Source organism: Chrysemys picta, chromosome 11 (assembly GCF_011386835.1).
Source record: "Chrysemys picta bellii isolate R12L10 chromosome 11, ASM1138683v2, whole genome shotgun sequence".
In the NCBI taxonomy this organism is placed as follows: domain Eukaryota; kingdom Metazoa; phylum Chordata; order Testudines; family Emydidae; genus Chrysemys; species Chrysemys picta.
The window spans coordinates 50483444-50503818 of record NC_088801.1 but is presented as its reverse complement, the minus strand read 5'-3'; the positions used below and the strand labels follow the sequence as shown (position 1 = coordinate 50503818).

General features: G+C 41.7%; 2 protein-coding genes across 5 annotated transcripts in view; one reads left to right on the top strand and one right to left on the bottom strand.

The window, feature by feature from the left end:
* The window catches only part of COL5A2 (collagen type V alpha 2 chain), a 179995-nt gene extending 175379 nt beyond the window's left edge, over positions 1-4616 (top strand). For all 4 annotated transcript variants that reach the window (XM_065561993.1, XM_065561994.1, XM_065561992.1 and 1 more), the window contains 2 exons: positions 947-1186; positions 2880-4616. In XM_065561993.1, the coding sequence (XP_065418065.1) occupies positions 947-1186; positions 2880-3026 (387 nt within the window). In that variant the 3' untranslated portion in view covers positions 3027-4616. The remainder of the gene's footprint in view (positions 1-946; positions 1187-2879) is intronic.
* A 9373-nt stretch (positions 4617-13989) lies between these two features.
* The window catches only part of COL3A1 (collagen type III alpha 1 chain), a 75073-nt gene continuing 68687 nt past the window's right edge, over positions 13990-20375 (bottom strand). The window contains exons 46-51 of the mRNA XM_005306587.4: positions 20041-20094; positions 19717-19824; positions 18769-19042; positions 17014-17201; positions 16620-16862; positions 13990-15066 (exon numbers count right to left, since the gene is read on the bottom strand). Of these exons, the coding sequence (XP_005306644.2) occupies positions 14920-15066; positions 16620-16862; positions 17014-17201; positions 18769-19042; positions 19717-19824; positions 20041-20094 (1014 nt within the window). The 3' untranslated portion in view covers positions 13990-14919. The remainder of the gene's footprint in view (positions 15067-16619; positions 16863-17013; positions 17202-18768; positions 19043-19716; positions 19825-20040; positions 20095-20375) is intronic.

Genomic DNA, 20375 nt, shown 5'->3' with positions numbered 1-20375 from the left:
CAAGAACAATTGTAAAAGAATATTTAATATTCTGACAACACCTTTAGGTCTGATAGGTACCCAGTACAACCTTCATAATATTCACTTGCAAACTCTAGAGACTGGTAGTTGAAAAGAAATTCCCAGACTTGACTGATTATAGCTAGCATATGTTATAAGAAGACACTGCAGATAGAGAAGATTTTCCTCACTCTGTGTATACTATCTGGTTTGTGGAAAGTATACCTTTTCCAGCCAATATTAAATTACATTTTCTGCACTACAGTCACTCAAACTATATGAATAAAATGAAAAATATATAGGAAGGGAAAAATGCAGAATATTAGCAAAATGTTGGCTGATTTTTGATTATTCACAGAGAAGAGTGCAAATAGCTAACAATGTTCTATAAAGGTCACAAGATATAAGCATTCTTTCTGCTCCAGTCTAAGTAATGTGTTCTGATAAAATCTGTAGTTAGATTAATAAATTCAAACTTCTTTGGTTACTATTGATATTACTGAATAAAATGTATGTAAAATAAGATCCTAAAATTCCAATAAAATAGGTACATTTTTAAAATGTTTTCTATGGTTGACATTTTTTATATATATTTGGCTGCTCTAGTGAGCTATTACATTTAATGTTAGAGGCATTGACCCTGCTTTGAATTTCTTCAGGTTAGACCTTTTGCCAATTCGGAATCCTGTTAACTTTGGTAGGGATCTATTGGGATGTGCATGTGGGTCTCAGTGCAGGATCGGGGCCGTAGCTAAAAAGGTGCTATGTGTTATGGCCAACATTTTCCAAAGTGGCCTCAGTTTCTGGGTGCCTAGCTTGTAGCAAATTACTAAAGAATTCTAATGATTCTTGGACTTGCTTGTCTGGAAACCATTAATATTACTGACATCCACAAACTTTATATGAATTCATGTAACCTGAGATAATCTATCTTGTATCTTTGCAGTTTGTCTATGGAGACAGTGAGTCACCAAATACAGCTGTCACCCAAATGACCTTCCTGCGCCTTCTGTCAAAGGAAGCCTCCCAGAATATCACATACCATTGTAAGAACAGTATAGGGTACATGGATGACCAGTCTAAGAACCTGAAGAAAGCTGTAATTCTTAAGGGTGCTAATGACCTGGAGATCAAAGCAGAAGGAAACAATCGATTTAGATATACTGTCCTTCAGGACAGCTGCTCTGTAAGTTCTAACTTTTCAAAACTGATTTCATCAAGTGTTATAGAGAAAAATGACTTTAATATTTCAGATCTTTCTCAAGTTGGAAAAAATCCACAGAATTGAACATTTCTAATGTAATAATACTACAGAAATTCTTCCTGGGTGTCAGAATAATAGGATTTACAGGTGGAAAAGACATTTTGGTCCAGATTTTCAGAGCTGGATACACACAGTTGAACTCTGAACAATTTAGAGGAATTATTACTTGTTACTATTATTATTATACAAGGTCTTTGTCTCTTCTTCCCTCCTTTCACTCTCCATCCCCTTTTGCTACTGTGTGTGATCAGCCAAAGAATCCAGATAAGTCCAAAATCAAATGGTTCTGTGCCAAGTAAGTAGGACCATAGATACTGTGTACAGTTGCTAATCCTTTGGTACTTCTACTTAGATTGAATTGGAAAGGAGGGATTTTCTAGAGAGAAAGTCTACAGTGTAAATAAGAAACAGTTTAGATCATAGAAATGTAGGGCTGGAAGGTTCTGAGATTGCTTAATCTGGTTACTTAATACCATAAGAGGAATTTAATCAGGCCCTGCCAATTTATCTAAATATTATTTAACCTGTTCTTTCCCTATTTTGGTATGCATTCATTTCCCCCCGTTGTTAATAGTAATTGTGTTGAGTATCTGGTCTTTTTAATGAAGACTGAAGCAAAATAGGCATTAAACACCTCAGTCTTTAGATGTAATTAATCATTAGCTCTCCTTTCCCACTAAATAGCAGACCTACACTTTCCTTTGTCTTTCTCTTGCTCCTAATGTATTTAAAGAAACTTGTTTTATGACCTTTTATGTCCCTTGATAGATGTAACTTATTATGTGCCTCAGCCTTTTGGATTTTCTCCTTAGGTGCTTGTGCTTTTTTTTTTTTTTTTTTTTTGGTGTGTGTGTGTACTCCTTAGCAATTTGTCCATGGTTCCATTTTTCATAGGATTTCTGTTTGACTTTCAGATGGAGCTGTATTAGCCTCTTATTAGTCTTTCCATCTTTTCTTCTCATTAGCTTAGTTTACAGTTGTGCCTTTAAACTTGTCTCCTTGAGAAACTACCAGCTCTCCTGAACGCCTTTTTTCCCTTAGATTTTCTTCCTATGGGACCGTACTTACCAGTTTCTATGTTTAAGGTTTGCATTTTTGAACTCCATTGTCCTTATTCTGCTACTCTCGTTCCTTCGTTTCCTTAGAATCATATTTGTGCTGCTCTAAATTTCCTCCTGCACCATACCATTTTCAGCCTACGTGCCCAAATCCTGGAATTCTGTATAATTTTTTGAAATGTAAAATGAGTTTTTATTTTGAAATGAATGAGAATACGCCCCCACCATCTCCAACTTTACTTTCTGCTTGTTTCTTCACAGAAGTTTAGCCCAGGGTTTATTATATGTAGCAGTACAGTATTAATACATCAAAAAGAAATTTGTTTCACTTTCAAAATTAATCTAATTTTATGGCAGCAATATTGCTATTTAAGATTCAAGACTGAAGCGGATGACTCAAATGGGCAAGCATTTTTTTTTATGAAAAAGCTTTAGTAAGCAATGTGTGGTACAAGAGGACATGCATTGTGCAGTAGAGGTACAGTAGGGTCCATCTGGACTGTCTAATAGTATTGTTGGCTTCTGCTGGCATAACATTTCCCTCACTTGTTTTTCAGAAACGTAATGGGAACATTGGCAAGACTGTCTTTGAATACAGAACACAGAATGTGGCACGCTTACCTATCATAGATATCGCCCCAGTGGACATTGGTAATACAGACCAGGAATTTGGCATTGAGATTGGGCCGGTTTGTTTTGTGTAAAAGAAAGAGGAAAATATTAACATACCACCACCAACAACAACTAAACACAAGAACTTGGACTGATGGAAGTTAATCCTGAGACTCTTGAAGTAATGGCTGATATTGCATCAGCATTGTACATACAGTTCTTTTTAAATGCCTGGCCTCCTTCAGAATATTTATTTTACTTACAAACCTTCAGTTTTAAATGATCTAAACCAACTTTTCAGTGCAGCAGTACAATTTAAAAAGGACCAATGATTACCCTTTTAAAAAATCTGAATGATAATTGTAGGGCTTTTTTGCTCACCTTCTTTGAGTGTAATTCAAAATTTATAGGTATGCTATACAGATAGTTTAAAAGTGGAGCTTTGTAAAACTCAAAAGGAATACTTCTTTTGCTTGGATGCAGATTGAATAGCAGAAAAGTAGAGCACTTTTGTGAATTCTGGATTATAATATTTGCAACCAAATATGCTTTTCCCCCAGCATCTTTAAATGAAACCTATGTTTTTCTTTCCCTGGCCAGTCACAAAAAAACCAATTTCATTAATCAAATAACGCTTTTTAAGTGAGGTCATCTTACTTGGCATTGTCCTTAGTGAAATGCTTAACTATTCTATGTAAATGTAACAGTCTACACAGAAGTGGATGGCCTTATATTTTATGAGACCTAGAAGAAATCTCTTCAGCATCATAAACTTTTATGAAATAAAAACATTCAGGGGTAAATCTTTGAGTAGGTCTACATTTGAATTTTAAGGGTCTGTCCTTCTCCCTCCTGACAATGTACGTACATAATGACGCTTTCACTTGGAGGAGTATGTACCCTTAAATATGTCTAAAACCCAATATCCAATTGATTTCTTTTAGTACTTGCATAATCTAATAAGCCATTACATATAAAATTTTATAGACAATGTCATAAGTTTGTTGTCAGCTTATGTGTGTCATCAGTCATTCACATGTGTACCAGACCAAGGGTTCAGAGACTCACTGTTGCAGAGATGACTTTTTAGTCGACAACCAGTCATGCATCACCAGTAATTTTGACCTATCGGCCCTGAATTGTCAGGGCAAATAATGATCCACCATTTCTTAGCATGAGCTACCTCATCTCTAAAAGCTGGGATGCATTTAATATTCTTGTTTTTATTTTAGATACTAAAAGGTGCTATATGCTTCTGTTATTATTCCAAGTATGGAGATAGGCAGGGCAAAAATAATAATTTTTTTAAGTGATGGTGCTAAAATGACTTCTGTAAAAGCCTGACAAAATAAAGATACTTACCACCAACATAGTTTTGAAGAGTAAAGCTGTTAGATTTCCAGTGTTTGAAAGAACAGTGTTACAGTGCATTTTATCTGTTGGTCATACACTATATGGAATGTTTTGTAATACCAACATGTTTTATTACCTGCAACGTGTGGGTACAAACATAATTTGAGGGTTTTTTTCTGTTTCTTTATTGCATTTGTGCTCTCCAATGTTTTGTTTGTCTCTTTAAATAAAAAAATAAACAGCTGAGGCTATCCCAAAAGAAAAGCCATGCACATAGCTTTATTCATGTATCTTTGCAAAGCATTTAATTAAATACATGCTTCTTGTTATGTCAGTGGTTTCCTTTTTGTAGAATTCCTTCCAACATATCCCATATCAGTTCATTGCTGGGGGAAAACAGAATTTTATAATTTTTATTGCTGTTTTAAATGATTTATATGTTTGTAAAATGTGCACCTAAAATATTTTATATATTGGATTATAATGGAAATTTTGAGTGATATCCTTTTTTGTTGCACATCTCACAAGGTGGAAGTTAAATTGCACCAAATTATCATCACCTATCCTACTAAAGATGCCCAGCTAATACTCTTTGGAACACCAGGATGTCAGAATTTTTATTCATAACTGAATAAAATATGATTATTAAATCAGTATGTCAGTTTAAATAATCTCTGATGTTATAAAATGTAATTTATAGACCATTTCCAAAGTTATATTTGCAATGATCAAGATAATCAAAAATTAATGTTCAAATCAGTCATTCCTAAATTGTAATAGTTCTAGCACTGTAAATTTTAAGTTTGTATGTGTGCACCTGTATGCAATAGATATACACAGGAAACCCCAAGAGTGTTCAGAGGTTCACATTGTGCCTACATGACAAAGGCTCAGTTCTGCGATTTTCACTAGGGCAAAACTCTTATTAAAATTTGGTTAAAGTCTACAGGATAGGCTCCTTCAGAGCTGATAGGCAATCTAATCATGGCTGAATGACTGTGGTGAAAAGGGGTTAGTACATAATACTTTATCACAAATTTAGATATTGCTAACTGGTAGTAGTGTGTCATATGGTATTGTCCGGGGGTTTATTCAGTGGCATAAAATAAGGAGAAAGTAAACTAAGGATGAATCTTTTACTCTGTTTCAAGATTTAAAATACTTTTTAGTCTCTGACCTTCATCCGCTGGGATAACATAATCCAGAAATAGTACACTTGTGCTTTAGATTAGATGGATTTCAGGTATATAGGGTGCATTATGACTCCCAGTGTCATAGCAAAAAGTAGTTAGCCATTCCACCTTGAATGGTCTCTTATAATATGTGCTAAATACTAATGCTAGACAATCTGTTCCACCTTGCATTTTCCTGTGACGCTGGAAGTACCTTTCCCAGACCTGAAGAAGAGCCCTGTGTGACTCAGAAGCTTGTCCAAACTTTATTAGAAGTTGGTCCAATAAAAGATATTACCTTACCCACCTTGTCTCTTGTTTTCCAAATGCCCACCTACTACCACCTATTGATCCCAATGGGAGTGAAGCCAAGTTTCCCTTAGCAAGAGGTGATGGTAAAATGTTATATGGCAATGCACACTTTAGATACCTCCATCCCGTAATGATGTTGTGAGGAACAGACAAGTGAAAAACTCTAGTGTGTCTTCAGAAATCAGTTTAATCTAATCTGGAACTTCAAATACTATAATGCACTGATCATAAGTGTATGCCTATTGCATGGTATCACTATAGGGAGGAGTAATGGTTGTTTGGCTGCCTTAACTTGCATTTCTATACATTTGTATGTTTGGAGTCTTTTTAAATTTAAGCTAACCTGAATTTTCTGGGTTTCTAATGCTTGTTCTTGGGTTAACTACAGCAATCCTGTTATGTTACTGACATGCACTCTCAACCTTAACATCAGTTCAATGTAGTTTTATATCTGGGAAGATATATACACAATTAAACATATATAAATATAAGGCTGATAATATATATAGGCCCAGCCTGTGCTTCTCTCCTCCCTGCCCCCCCTCCCCCCCGCCCCCAGGCATGGGGCTCTGCACAAGTACAAGGGTCTGGATCCAACTGCAGAATCAGAGTCCATCCAAGTAACCCTTGCACTCTGCCAGGGTATGGAGCTTGAGAAGACAAGCTTTGCAACCACAAACCACTGACCTCGCTCTCTGCCAGGACCTGGGGCTCTGAGAGGGTGAGCTGTGCTTTGCAGTCACAAGTTTCCAATCCTTGCAGTCTGCCAAGGCAGGGGCTGAGAGTCAGACAGGCATGCGGGGCCTCAAACCCTGCCTGAGGCCATGACTCTGTTGTGGGATGCTCAACCGAGAGCACAGGCATGCCCACATCCAGGAGAACCCTCCCAGCCTACTCAAGAGTACATTTTGCCGAGATACCAAATCCCTCAAAGGCTAAAAGCAAATCCCCCTCCTTCCCCGTAAGGCAGCTATTTGAATTTTTAATGAACAAACCATGTTAAAATGAAAATCAGGGTTTTAACCCTCCTTTGCTTTCTTTCCACCCTGACACTGCGTTTGCTGGAACTTCTCTCTCCTGCACAGACTGGGCCTGTATCAATGCGGGCTCAGTGCCCCTCCCCCACCCTGCAGCGCAGCTTGTTAAGGGCTGATTGCAGCCTGGCCTCCAGGTGCTGCCTGTGGGGTGCGGCGCCTGGTGGGCTCTGCTGGCAAAGGGCACAGGGGTCTAGCACCAGTGGCGTGGACAGGGCGGCTGTGTTTGGTTTTCAGCCCACCCGGGCCGCGCCAGGGAAAGGGGCACAGTGACTGAAAGGCAGGCAGGAGGGGGGGGGCTGTACATTAAAGCAAAGGGCACTCGGGACAGTTTGTGCCCAGAACACAGGCACAGGAAGACGTCGCACCATCGTGGGATTAGAAGGCGGTAAGTGAGGTCTGAGGTACGGCGTAAAGCCCTGTGCGGTACTTGCTCAATCCTAAAGTACTGACATGAGTGCCAGCCGGCCGGGGGGAGGAGGCAGATGCGCTTTCAGATGCCCGGGGAACTGGCTATTCCCCCGCACCCCCGAATCTGGTTGTGGGGAACTGTCCATTTCAAAGACTCTTTGGCTCTTTTGCTATGCCAAGGCTCATGTTATAAAATATAGCCAGGTCAGCATTCAGACTCCGGATAAAGCAGAGCACTTGCAAATACCTTAAGTTCTGCGTGAGCCCGAGTCCCCCCATCCCCATGGTACCAGGAGTAAAAGAAGTAAGGAACTAACCTGAATGTGGAAGACAATGGGCAAAGGTTTAAATAGAGCTTCACTCTTTATCTGCAATGAATGGGTACCAACAAAAAGGAAGCGGGTCACAAGGCAGCCTTATTTCTGGTAACAGCTGTTTGCGAAGCATTTGGTGTGTGTTAGTTTTTAGTTAAGACAGGCAGCAAAGGCTAACTATGAAATGTGGGGGGGGGGGGAAGGGGGTCAGAAATAGGAGGGTGTACTGCACGCCACATGAAATTGAAACATGGGGGGAGAGATGCTTTAAGACGGAGTACAGAAAGAAAGTGAAGCCATAGAGCAGAGTTGGGCAAACTTTTTGGCCTGAGGACCACATCGGGGTTCCAAAAACTGTATGGAGAGCTGGGTAGGAAAGACTGTACCTCCCCAAACAGCCTGCTCCCCCATCCGCCCCCCCCTCCCACTTCCCACCCTGACTGCCCCTCTCAGAACTCCCCCACCCATTCAACTCCCCCACCCCGCTCCTTGTCCCCTGACTGCCACCCCTGGAACCCTCCATCCCTAACCCCCCCAGGGACTCCACCCGCTATCCAACGCCCCCTGCTACCTGTTGCTTGACTGCCCCGACCCCTGTCCACCCCCCCTACCCCCAGACGAGCCCCCCAAAGGACTCCCACGTCTAGCCAACCCCCCTTTCCCCGTACCCTGACCATCCCCCCCAGAACCTCCGCCCCCATCCAACCGCCCCTGCTCCCTGTCCCCTGACTGCCCACAAGACCCTCTGCCCCTTATCCAACCCCCTACCCTTGCTCCCCGCCCCCTTACCATGCTGCTCAGAGCACCAGGACTGGCAGCTGCGCCAGCTGGCTGGAGCCAGCCACACTGCCACGCTGCCTGGCTAGAGCGCACAGCCCTGCTGCCCAGAGCGCTGAGGCTGCGGGGGAGGGGGGACAGTGGGGGAGTAGCCGGGGGCTAGCCTTCCCAGCTTGGAGCTCAAGGGCCAGGACAGTCCCACAGGCCGTAGTTTGCCCACCTCTGCCATAGAGTCTCAGATTGAGGAGCCAGTTCTTTACTTTTGCAGAGGTAATTGAATTCTTGATAGGAGACCAGATCCACACTGGGATCTGGGCCAAAAAAACCTGATATACTACTGTAAGACCCAGCAGTAACCCTTGACAAGGTATTAGAATTTGCCAAGCAAATGTGGTCAAATTCTGAGCTGTAGTTAGCACTGTTAAACAGCAGAATGACACCAGTGGGGTTGTCACTTGCTGACACTTTGCTGCAGTGACATTGACTGTGCCTGTGTTAAATACTGATGTCAGAGACACTAAGGCCTTGCAGACATACAGCGACACATCTAAGGCAAAACAAACAAAAATCTGTATGAGTGTGGGGTCCTGGGAGCTGCAGGACAATCGTGCTGTCTGTGCAGATTTACTTAGTCCTGACTCAGCATGACTGGACTACACCTCTCATGGACACTTTCAGCCCTTCATTTTATGAGCCAATCTACCCACCTCTGAGTCAGCTTTAAGGTACAAATTTGGACAGGTATTAGCCGTGGCAGTGGACGGGGAAGTAGCATCCAGAAAGCTATGGCTCAATGTTACTGCAAGCATCCAGGTAGTGTACATATTTCGTTGCTATGATCTCAGTCATGTACTGTGTCATTTAATGTCCTCTGGTACTTAGGAGTGCTTTGTACCTTGCAGGATTGAGCCCTAATGGGGATGAAGTTAGCTAGTGCCAGATAGTTGAGTTGTTTAGCTGTCAAAGAGTGTTTTGTTGGTTTAAGAAACATGATGCCAAAATTGGGTAACACTTGCTGAGCAGATTGGGGTGACTACTCAGCTGCAGCTACCATTTCCGTGTTTTTGTTCTGCTGCTACTCCTGAGGGAATTCTGTACCAATGAAATTAAAAATTCTGAGCACAATATTTTAAAATGCTGCCAATTTTATTTGTCAGTAAATAAATGTAGATGTTCCGGCCTGGCAGTGGGGATCATAGGCCACTGGCTTGATGGAGGTGGGAGATCACCCTGTAGCTGTCCTCCCCTGGGGACAGGGATTGGGCGGTGAGGCTGCACCTGACCCAATGTAAGGGCCGGGCCTGCCCCAGAAACACCACGGGGCCCTGCCCCTCTGTACCAGGTGTAGGCAGGGAGGCTCATCCCAGTAAGATCCAAGTGTAGAGGGGCTTAGAGTCGGGAAATCCAGGTATTGTGTAAGAGAGTTTGGGAAATCTGGGTGTGGGCGGCTCAGTGGTGGATCTGGATGCACATGGGCTTGTAGGTGTGTGTAGGGTGTTTCCAGGTCAAGGGCCAATGGGACTCTGCAGGGGGTGAAGGTTGTTGGGGCTCAGCAGGCGGGGTTTGGGTTGGGAGGATGGGGTTTGGCAGGGAGTCTGGGTGTAGGGAGCTCAGTGGCGGGGTCTGGGTGCTGGGGGAGTGGGCCTTGGGGGGTCTGGGTGGGGGGGGCATGTGTGGGGGGCTTGTTGGGGTAGTGCTGCGGGGTGGGGGGGTTGATGCTCCTGCTGCCGAGGGGAAGCTGCATACCAGGCTCCTGCTTCCCACCCCAATTTCCCTCTTGCCGCCTTCTCCCCACTGTCCTCTGCCCCATCCTCCTCCTCTCACATCTCCCAGCCTCCTTTCCTTACCCACTCTAGCCCTGAAAATCCCTGGATAGGATGCAGTTATAACGCGGATAGCCGCAGATCATTTTTTGCGGCTCGTGGATTGGATGCGTATACAAATTTTGTATCCGCAGAGGACTCTATTGCCCACTGCCTCTTCCCTCCGCCTTCCTCCATTTGCCCTGCCCCACTATGGAGACTCATTGTTGTACAAAAAACAGGATGGCTCCCAGCACGCAGAAGGGGAGCACGACTGCCACTAGGACCCAGGAGGTGGTGTCTGAGTGGCATCCTCCTCCAGCTGGGTGGCGCTGCGCTCGCAGAAATGGGGGGGGCACAGTGGCACGTAACGCCGCATGTCCCCTTCACACCTCACCTCTGTTTGGGAAGGCAATGGCTCCCCCAAACTACACCCATGAGCGTCCCCAGCCCCGTCCCGTCCTTCCTACCTGGCTTCCCTTTACTTCCCTATCATTTTCTGTGGGAGGACATGAATTCTGCGCATGTGCAGTGGCACAGAGTTCTCCCAAGAATAAAATGCATCAATACAGCAGGTTTCATTTCAGACTTCATTTGACCTATGATTCGTTCTTTGCCTTTGCAATTGGCTATAGTTGTGCTACTTTGTATCTCTACCTTTTTTTTTGGCATTGTATAGCATGGAATTGGCATATATAAAGGCATGAGGCTCTCTCAAATTATGAATAATTAGCCAAGTTATGAACCTTAGATGTTTTTGTTCCCTATGGATCAACTGTTCTATCAAATAAGGACTGAGACTCAAGCTCAGCTAATCTTTCCAAACTTGCAACTACTTGTGGCACCCCATTCCCGTAAATGACAAACCCTCACTAGCCTTTAATAGTTAGGTCTTCTGGGGAGGGAAAATGTGGTGTTGTTTATGTTGATAATTTACTGTGAAATAATGAAGTTATATAAATTGTTTCAAAATTATTAAAAATGACAAATTGCCTGGTTAAAAACCTTGACCATTTTAGTTGGGTCCTTTTTTGTGGGGCCTCTCTTGTGAGAGGTGAAGTTCCAAGGGCTCTTTACAGTTGAACGGCAGCTGGAGAGGATAGCAGCACATGTCATTTAGCTGCATGTTACTTGGCAAAAACCCAGCTGTGAGGACTGGTCTGTAAGGAGCTAGTAATTGAGATGTGAATGGGTAATGAGACAATCTCCTCTCACCTTTGAATTATTAATGACACATGGTTTGCACTGCCATTGATGGGTAGAAGAGTGCATACTCTACTTCTCTTTATCCCACTCCTTTCATAAGCACTAAAATGTACTTAAACATGTAAGAAAAGAAAGGCCAAGATCATCTGAGGATAAAAGTCCCTTTCTCGCCTTATTGCAGTTGTGCTTACTAGAGAAGAGGCTCTCTCTGTGAGCTGAGGGTTGAAAACATTATTCTACATAAGAACAGCCATACTGGCTCAGACCAACGGTCCATCTAGCCAGTCTCCTGTCTTCCAACAGTGGCCAATGCCAGATGCTTCAGAGGGAATGAACAGAACAGGTAATTATCAAGTGAGCCATCCCTGTTGCCTATTCCCAGCTTCTGGCAAACAGACACTAGGGACACCATCCCTGCCCAGCCTGGCTAATAGCCATTGATGGACCTATCCTCCATGAATTTATCTAGTTCTTTTTTGAACCCTCTTCCCCCCTCTGCCCATAACCACCCAGGAGGCTGTGGCTGTAAGAAAAGCCCCTGGTGGCCTGCCACTACACTGCATGAGGCTTTCCTCCATGCACAGGGTCCATACATCTTCAGTTCCAAAAACACAGGTTCTGCCCCTAGTTTGTATTTTGATTCACTGTGACTGTACTACTTAATTCTTCTAGCTGGCCAGACCTGGTTCTGTCTTCTTAGAGCCATACTAGCAGTGAATATAGGAGCAGCCAGACTGTAGTGATGACAAAGGCCAAGGGCATACTGACAACATCATTGCCAGCCAGGTTTACAAGATTCCAGCTCAGAGAGTAAGGCTCCAAAAACATGTTCCTTCCCAATAGGCTAAGGCTACTAGGTTTAGCACACTAGTGTTTTTATGCTACCCCAATAGCATAAAGATGTAATTAAATGTTTCACAAATGACAAACATCGGTACAGCTTTCCTGAGAAGACCTATATCTGCTATTAATCACAGGTACTGCTATTTTTGTTTTTAGTATTTTCCTTGTGTTCTGATGTGCCAATTATTGCTTCCTATATAGGGTGATAGGTAGTGCTATAAATCTAAATGACTTTAGTAGAAAACAATATGTACATCGGGTACTCATTCAAAAAAGGTTAAACTTTTAAAAACTATGAATTACACACCTTCAAAGCTATCCTATTTGGTTGTCTAATTGTTTTAATTCAAAAGCTTCTTCCTTTTTAAATGGAACTGGTCATTTGTAGTTTCATAATGACAAATGAATATGCCAAATACATTTCTTATGTTCACCAAACATCTTTAAGAGTAATAGTCCAAGTACTGCCATCAGTTATGTCAATGCAACCCACTGAAGTAATTTCACATAGCAGAAGTTGGTTCCCTTATAAGTGGTTTAATAGTTGCAGAAAATGTTAAAAGTACCCGGTAATGCAGGATTTTCAAAAGCACCCAGCATTGCCTCAATTCTATGCCCATTGAAATTAATGGAGCTATGGTAGGCTAATGCTCATCACTTTAGAAAATCCCACCCTACATTGATTTGTGCCTTTAGGCACAGCCCTGAGCAAAGGGTAGTGCACTAGGCACTACTGTGATGCAGAGACCTATTTGTATGTCTGATTTCCTCCTTTGCTTTCTCTTTTACTGGTGATGGCTAGTAACTTACTGCTGACCTATACCAGAAGCCATATTACTATCCCTCATGTTCGGATTCAGTTCTTCTGCCTTGGGGAAGGTGGATCCACCCCATCACCTGCTCCAGGGAAGCAATAAACTGGTGAGTAGCCCCACTTATTCCTAAACACTTGGACCCAAGTGCTAAGTAGCACATGTAGAGAGAGGTTTGGAAGGTGTTCTTATTCCCTTGCACAGGCACCTAATCCAAGTCACAGTCTATCAGACCATTTATTTTTGATGTTAAAAATAATGGTAACTCTCATATTAATATGAATAGTTAAGAGTAGACAAAAGGGATATAATGTGCTATATCAATGTTGTTTCGTCCAGATTTCTAGGCAGAAGTTCTCTTCAGCAGCACAAAATATATAGATGTGTCAGATTATGACAGTCATTTTGCTGGTCTGTGCGCTATTCAAATGAGCATCATTGTTGATATACTATGCTGTGTGATAGTCAAAATTTTACTGTCGGTCATGTACATTACCACCTCTACAGTAGCTTTCTGCACTCATTTCCCAACCCCTCCATTTCTAGCGGGGTAAAATTCAGTCTTGAGCGCTATAAAGCCTATCCCCTGCTTATATTCCATGCATTTGCAGTAAAGACATTATGCTGGCCCTCAGCATGGGGTTGAATTTCAACTGCACAGAATTTACATGTTTCAGTGCAGCTTCCAAAGGATTTGTGACATGAACAAATCATTTTTCAAAGTACCAGACATTTCTGTCTGTCATGTGTAACAGGTTTTCAGTACTGACCCTACAGAATGATAGTCCAAAAAGCTGATCACAGATAGTTTTAACTTTAAGTTTCTAAGTAAAAAAAATACTTTAGTGCAGCAGGTACCATTTCTTAGTACTAAATTATAAACTCGCTGGGTGAAATCCTGCAATTTTGCTTGAGGAAAGATTACTGAGTCCTTTTTCTGGCAAAACTCGGTTATGACTTTGCTTCCCTGTTAGTAAAGTTGGGAGGGAAGGATAAAAATAGTGAAGGTGAAAAATGAGGAGTTTTATTAAGATATTTATTATGTGTCTCTGTAAGGAAAAGACCAACAACAATATAAAAGCTTACAAAGATGGTTAACCTTCAACACTACAAATGTGTTAATGTGATGAAAGAAGCTCACAATTCTGCATCTTTGACTTTTACAGAGTGAAGGGAGAATGACCTCAAAAATAGTATGCCAATCCTAATCTCTGACGGAGACATTTACAATTGTTGTTAATCCTTTAATGCAAGTCAATAAACCTGTCTTGCAGATTTAGAAGTGAAAAATACATTAGCACCATCACATTAGTCTTTTACACTTCCCTAATTTTAGTGGTCTTGACCAGCAATGACAGGAAAGTATAGAAGCACCCGTGAAAACAGAATACCATAATTTTATTGTTGGATTGTAACATTAGGGTGTTCAAACTAATCAGTAAAGAAAAATACAATTGTATACCTAATTCCCTTGACTTAACCAAAGGTTCCAATGTATTTTGATTTGGCTGTTTGTTTTTTGCTGTAACTCATCAAACTCATCCCAGTTTCTGTCCATGTTGAGGTAGTTGAAACGGGGAAGTCTTTCTATCTTTACGGACGGCGTCTTAGGGTAAACTTTGATGCTGGGAACAATCAGTGCTGTGTAAATTGGCTTTCATTCAACTAATAGAAGACAGTATTGTTTTGTTGAGTGTTGAAGTTTTATTATAGCACCACGGAGACATGTTTTGAAGATGGAATTTGGTTAAAAAAAGCAAAAAGCATTTTTATTGTACTTTGTGTAATTAAAAACAATTAACCCTTTGTTGAATTACCTTTTTTTTCCAGAAAATTTGTAAATAAATAACTGGGATACAGTTGAGCACCTGTACCAGTTGACAAGGTTAAAACAAAAGGAGAGTGTGGATTTGCTTGCTGGGGTTTTAGAAAAAGCAGTATCCTTGATTTTATAAGAAACAGACTGGGCCAATGTCCACACCAAATTCCTGATCAGGACCACCAATATCCATGGGAGCAATATCCACCACAGGCAACCTCATTGTCTTGCGTGTTCTGTATTCAAAGACTGTTTTACCCCATTCTCCAGTGTGCTTCTGCAAAAATTGAAGAGAAAATCAGTTTAGAGAAATCCAGTATAGTTTTACAAGGAGGTTATTTTACTTAATTTCACACCTGTTGTTCCTCACACTGATGTTCCATCCCCTGCACCATTCAAAGTACTGCATTTCCCTAATCATTATCTTCTTGGAAAGGCATATGTTTAGAATAGCTCTTAATTAGTGTTTGAATGCTGGGCCAGGTAAGGGGCAATCAGCAGATGGGTACAGCTCCGTGACCAGATCTCTGGCATACGTGGTGTCTGTGTAGCTTAGCGCAGGTAGGGGGCACTGCAGTGCTCCAGCCTAGCATTGAGAAATGCTCCCCCATCCTTGTGCAATGAGCACAAATGTGCTAGTAAGCACGGGAAAGGGAAACAGGAAAAAATAAGCTGCACTTCACACTTGTCTCATGCATGCGAAAAAACGACAGCAAAAGGTTGCAATGTAAAGCAGGCCCATATTACTTTAAGTTGCACTTTCTGTGGGTATCTTTTGTGCCATCGAGACCTCAGATCACTGCAGCAGTGACCAGCAATTGTGTAAGCTGTGGTGCATTAGTTTCTGCTGTCTAAACAGACTGCTGTTATTCACTTCAACTGGCATGCTTGATCATAACTGCCATTCATCACTTGCTGTTGCAACAGGCTTAGACTAGCTGCCTGCATGTTGCTATCAGATGGTTCCCTGCCTGTTCTTGGTACCTGCCAGCGCTGAGCATACTGCCAAAGAGTAGTGGGAGTTCCCTCAATTGGGGCTTTATCCTGGATGATGTCAGTCCTGCCTCAAGTGAATCCATCAATGAGTAGACTTGATGGCATCAGTACCCTCCAGCTATATATGGTCATAGAACTGTGCTACCTGGAAACTTAGGCCAAAGCACCTACCTCAAAGGGAGATTAAATTGTCTATAGGCCACCTCTGTGTTAGTGCAGTTTTTTTTCTCCCATGTGAATTTTTGCATGGTTGGGATGATCGAGCCCTTAATAATCAATTCTTAGTTCAACAAACAGCTCCACTTTGGATTGAACAGAATTAGGTTTGGGGTGGGATCAGAATTTCAGCACCATGACTTGGATGAAAGGAGAAAGAAAAGGGGGCCTCTAAAAGAAGGCCTTTGTAAAGCACAGTTTTGAATAGCATCTTACTCCATAAACAGTGTTGTTGATTTCAAAGCTGTTTTTAGCATGTAGCCTGTAGCAAGAACCAGTACAGAGAGCATGGTCCCGGGAGGTGGCATAATGCCTGCCAGTGCCTATTCCTTGGTTGTGCTGGCAAAGAGTATGCTATACCCACAAGTGGCCAACCACGTGAACTAGCTCAGTTGGCTCCACCTAAACCTGCACCAGCATTGGTTCCACATATTCCCTGTCCGACCTTGCTCAAACTTCTGGAGTGCATTGTCTGAGATATCTGAGCATCACAGCTGCAACTCTGTCCAGCCCTGGCCATGGGTGAGGGAGTCTTTGCCCTTTCCTGTATCCCTGCATGGCTAGGATCCCATCTAGCCCTATACGTGGTGCTATCTTACAAAAATTCTGTGTACTTACAGTACAGCCATCTTCCAGAACGGCGTATGTAAATTTGCTGTTTCCTTCAGCCTTGAACTCGATCTCAGTGGAACTCATCAGTTTCAGAGCTTTCTTAACATTTCCACTGGCCTGATCCATGTAAGCAATGCTGTTCTTGCAGTGATAAGTGATATTCTGAGAGGCACGGCTAGAGAGCAATCTAAGGAATGCCATCTGCACATCTGAAATATCTTCTGGAAGCTCTGGATCTCCATAGCTGAACTGTGGTACAACACACAAAACAATCTTTATTTTTAAGTGCTGATATATTTACTAGTTTAAATTAATTCCATGGTATTTCTTATCTGTGATGTGAATGAAATATAAGAATTGCTGTCTAGGCTATTCATTGAGAAGATCTAATATTTCTTACCTGGAAACCACCATTCATAGACTCTCCAAACCAGATGTGTTTCTTTTCAGCTCCTGAACCGGTCCACCAGTTTTTACGTGGCACACTGATGGGATTAGCACTGATGCATGTCTCACCAGTTTCCATATTACAGTATGCTTTTATAGCATCCATCTTGCAACCTTGGTTAGGATCAATCCAGTACTCTCCTAGAGGGACATAAAATAGCAGAAAATCAGGAGAGGAATTTGATTATTTTACCCATATGTTCTAAAGCTTATGTCTGTCTCAAATGCTTGCATTGAGTAAGAGGTATGGAAATTTTGACTGAAGACAAGCCAGGAGAAGAATTAAGATGGCACAAAGAGACAATGTATGATCTGATTCAAATGCTCTAAGATGACTTGTCAGAGAAATTCTAGCTTTCTTTAAAATTGTGTTATTTATGGCCCCCAGACAGCAAAGGACTTAAGCAGATATTTAACTGTAAGCATCTGAGAAGTCTTATTGAAGTCAATGGACCTGGACCTGGCTTAAAAATCACTTATACTAAGTACTTTGTTCTATCAGGGCCCAAATAATTTGGGGGCAAATTTGTTATTGCCCTAAGACTCCACTGATGACAGTGGGGTTGCACCCTTCATATGCTGATGGTGAATTTGATTTTAAAGTCAGCATTCAAATGTCAATAGTTTCATTTCTCCACGAGTTTGTATTTAAATTATTATAACGGAAGATATATTTACCACACTTTATGCTCTTGGAATGGTATGCTGTAAGTGGATGATGACAATTATTTTTCAGCAGATTTGTGCATTTTGAAGAATGCTTATTTTTGTGTGTTTGGACTTTATGGAAAACAGATCATGATAAAGATTACAGCATCTCTAAAACTTTTGATTAAGCGTAATCTTTTTGTAATTAGATTTTATGTTACCGTTTTTACACCATTTGTTATTTATTGTCCATCAGAGAACCAAGTAAGTTAGAAAATAAAGTTTTGATTCAATTTGAAAATTACAAAAACAACTTTTCAGATATAAAGAGAAGCATTGCATGCTGGGTTCATATTTTGGCTTTTGGTGTAAAACGTCATGTTATATTATTGGGAGAGCATTAAATAATGCATCGTATAAGAAATCTTTTTCAGTGAGGCTTTCCCACATCCCCCATCCCACCCCCAAAATTCAATTAAATTGTAGTTCTACTCAAAAAAAGAAAATTCTGACGCCTGTAGAGGAGCAACAAAGTTTCATGGGTGAAACCAAGGGTATAATCTGAAGAAAATATGGTTGCACAGTTCTCACTCAGAGCCTGATTTGCCCTGCTGTGACTTTGGGCCTGAGCAAATTCCACTGAAACCAATAGGAATCTTTCCAGTGATATCACTGGGCTTTGGATCAGACCCTCAATTACTAATGATGATGTACAAGAAAGAGAACCAAAATGGACCTTAAGTATCAGAGAGGTAGCCGTGTTAGTCTGGATCTGAAAAAAGCAACAAAGAGTCCTGTGGCACCTTAAAGACTAACAGATGTGTTGGAGCATAACCTTTGGTGGGTGAATGCCCACTTCATCAGACGCATGGACCTTCAGATTCCAGCTTTACTTTGTGGTACTGGCAGTTAGAAAACAGTCTTTTATTGACCTATGAGAAGCCAGCCATGACAATGCAATTGGTCCATATTCGTTTTTCAGAATACAGTCACACTGCAAGCAGAACAATTCAAGATCCAAGTGGTGTTACCAATATTGCAAACAAAAAATCTAACATACCGCTGTTGAGTTCGGGACGGCAGAATTTCAGGTCTCTGCAGTTACGAGCTGGGTTCTTCCGGGAGCCATCAGGGCTAACGATGTTTTCAATTTGGTTGTTAATTGATTTCATTGAAGATAAGATGTCGTTCATATTGATCTTGTTTTCAGATGGCTGGTCTCCGTAGAAGTATGATTGTCCTTTGTCATTAGGGCCGTCAGGTACCCCACAACATGAACCAGGAGCCCCAGGAAGTCCAGGGGGACCCATGGGACCTGGGTTGCCAGGTGAACCCTAGGAAATAAAGAACATAATGCTGAGTCAGGATTGCAGGCTCAGACCCAAGTCCATACAATTACTGTATGGACCATAAATATAAAGCTAAGGACAATGCTAGTTACAGAAAAAACTTTATTGCTTTGTTTTCACTCAGCTCTACTGTTAGCCACTCTGGGACCAGTTTAGCCCATTCTCTTCCTAATTCAGTGTCAAATTGTGGGCAACCTTGTTCAAGTTGAGTTGTAGAGATGAAGATGATGCTGGGAGCTCATGTACGCAGAGCAGCCACAATATGGCTAAGGAACAAAAGCAATGAACTAAAGTGAGAGTGCTAGCCTCCCCAAATGGGGAAAATAGGCTATAGTCCTGCCTCTACTTCACACTAGCCTGCAGAGTTGTCAAGGCTTTAAAGAGAAGAGGAGATTTTGCTCTCCCATATTAAATGGGAAATGTTGGTGCTTATCTGGGGCCTGAGCAAAAAGCCTAATGAATGAAATGTCTCCACTGAGTTCAGTGGACTTGGATCAAGCTCCTGGTGTTCAGTACCCAGCCCTAAGTGGGTAGGTACATTCTACATTAGCTGTAGTTCCAGCATGCACAGTGTTAGAAAGGTTCATCTTTTTAATGATAGATGTATCATTAAAAAGGAGTTGTTTGTTTAATGAAAGTTGTGCTTGCTGTCCACTTACCGCAGAGCCACTTTCACCTCGATTACCACGAGGGCCTGGAGGACCTATGGGGCCTGGGTAACCACTTGTACCATCCTTTCCGGGAGGACCAGATGGGCCAGGGGGACCCTAGAACAATGACAAACATGGTTAAATGTAAAAGATCCTGTATGTTATTTATGAATTATTTCAAATGTTAGAAAGTATTTTAAAGCATTTAATTCTTATGAATTATCATGTGTTTCCTGGTTCTTTAGCTCTTGCCATTTGACAGTTGCCATATTTTTAGTTCAAAACATTCGTTCTAACACAGTTGGATTTGGTTAATCAGGAAATGTTACTTACTCTCGCTCCCATAGCTCCGGGACTTCCATTTGCACCTTGTGGACCCAGAGCACCCTGTTAAAAGAAGATGGGTCATAAATATTCTCTAATCTACTGGATGCAGCAGGAATCTCAGTGATGTTCCTTGCGTAATCGTTTTAATAGATAACTTTAAAGATTTTTTTATGTGAAGCAAATAATTGGAAAAAGATTTTTCAAGCTCAGATATGACAAATAAAACCCTGTCATTCTCTAATCAGAAAAAGTATAAGGCCTCGTCCAGGGCCCAGTGGGAGTCTTCCCATTGACTTCTGTGGGCTTTGGATAAAGCCCAAATTCTATTGCAATACACAGCT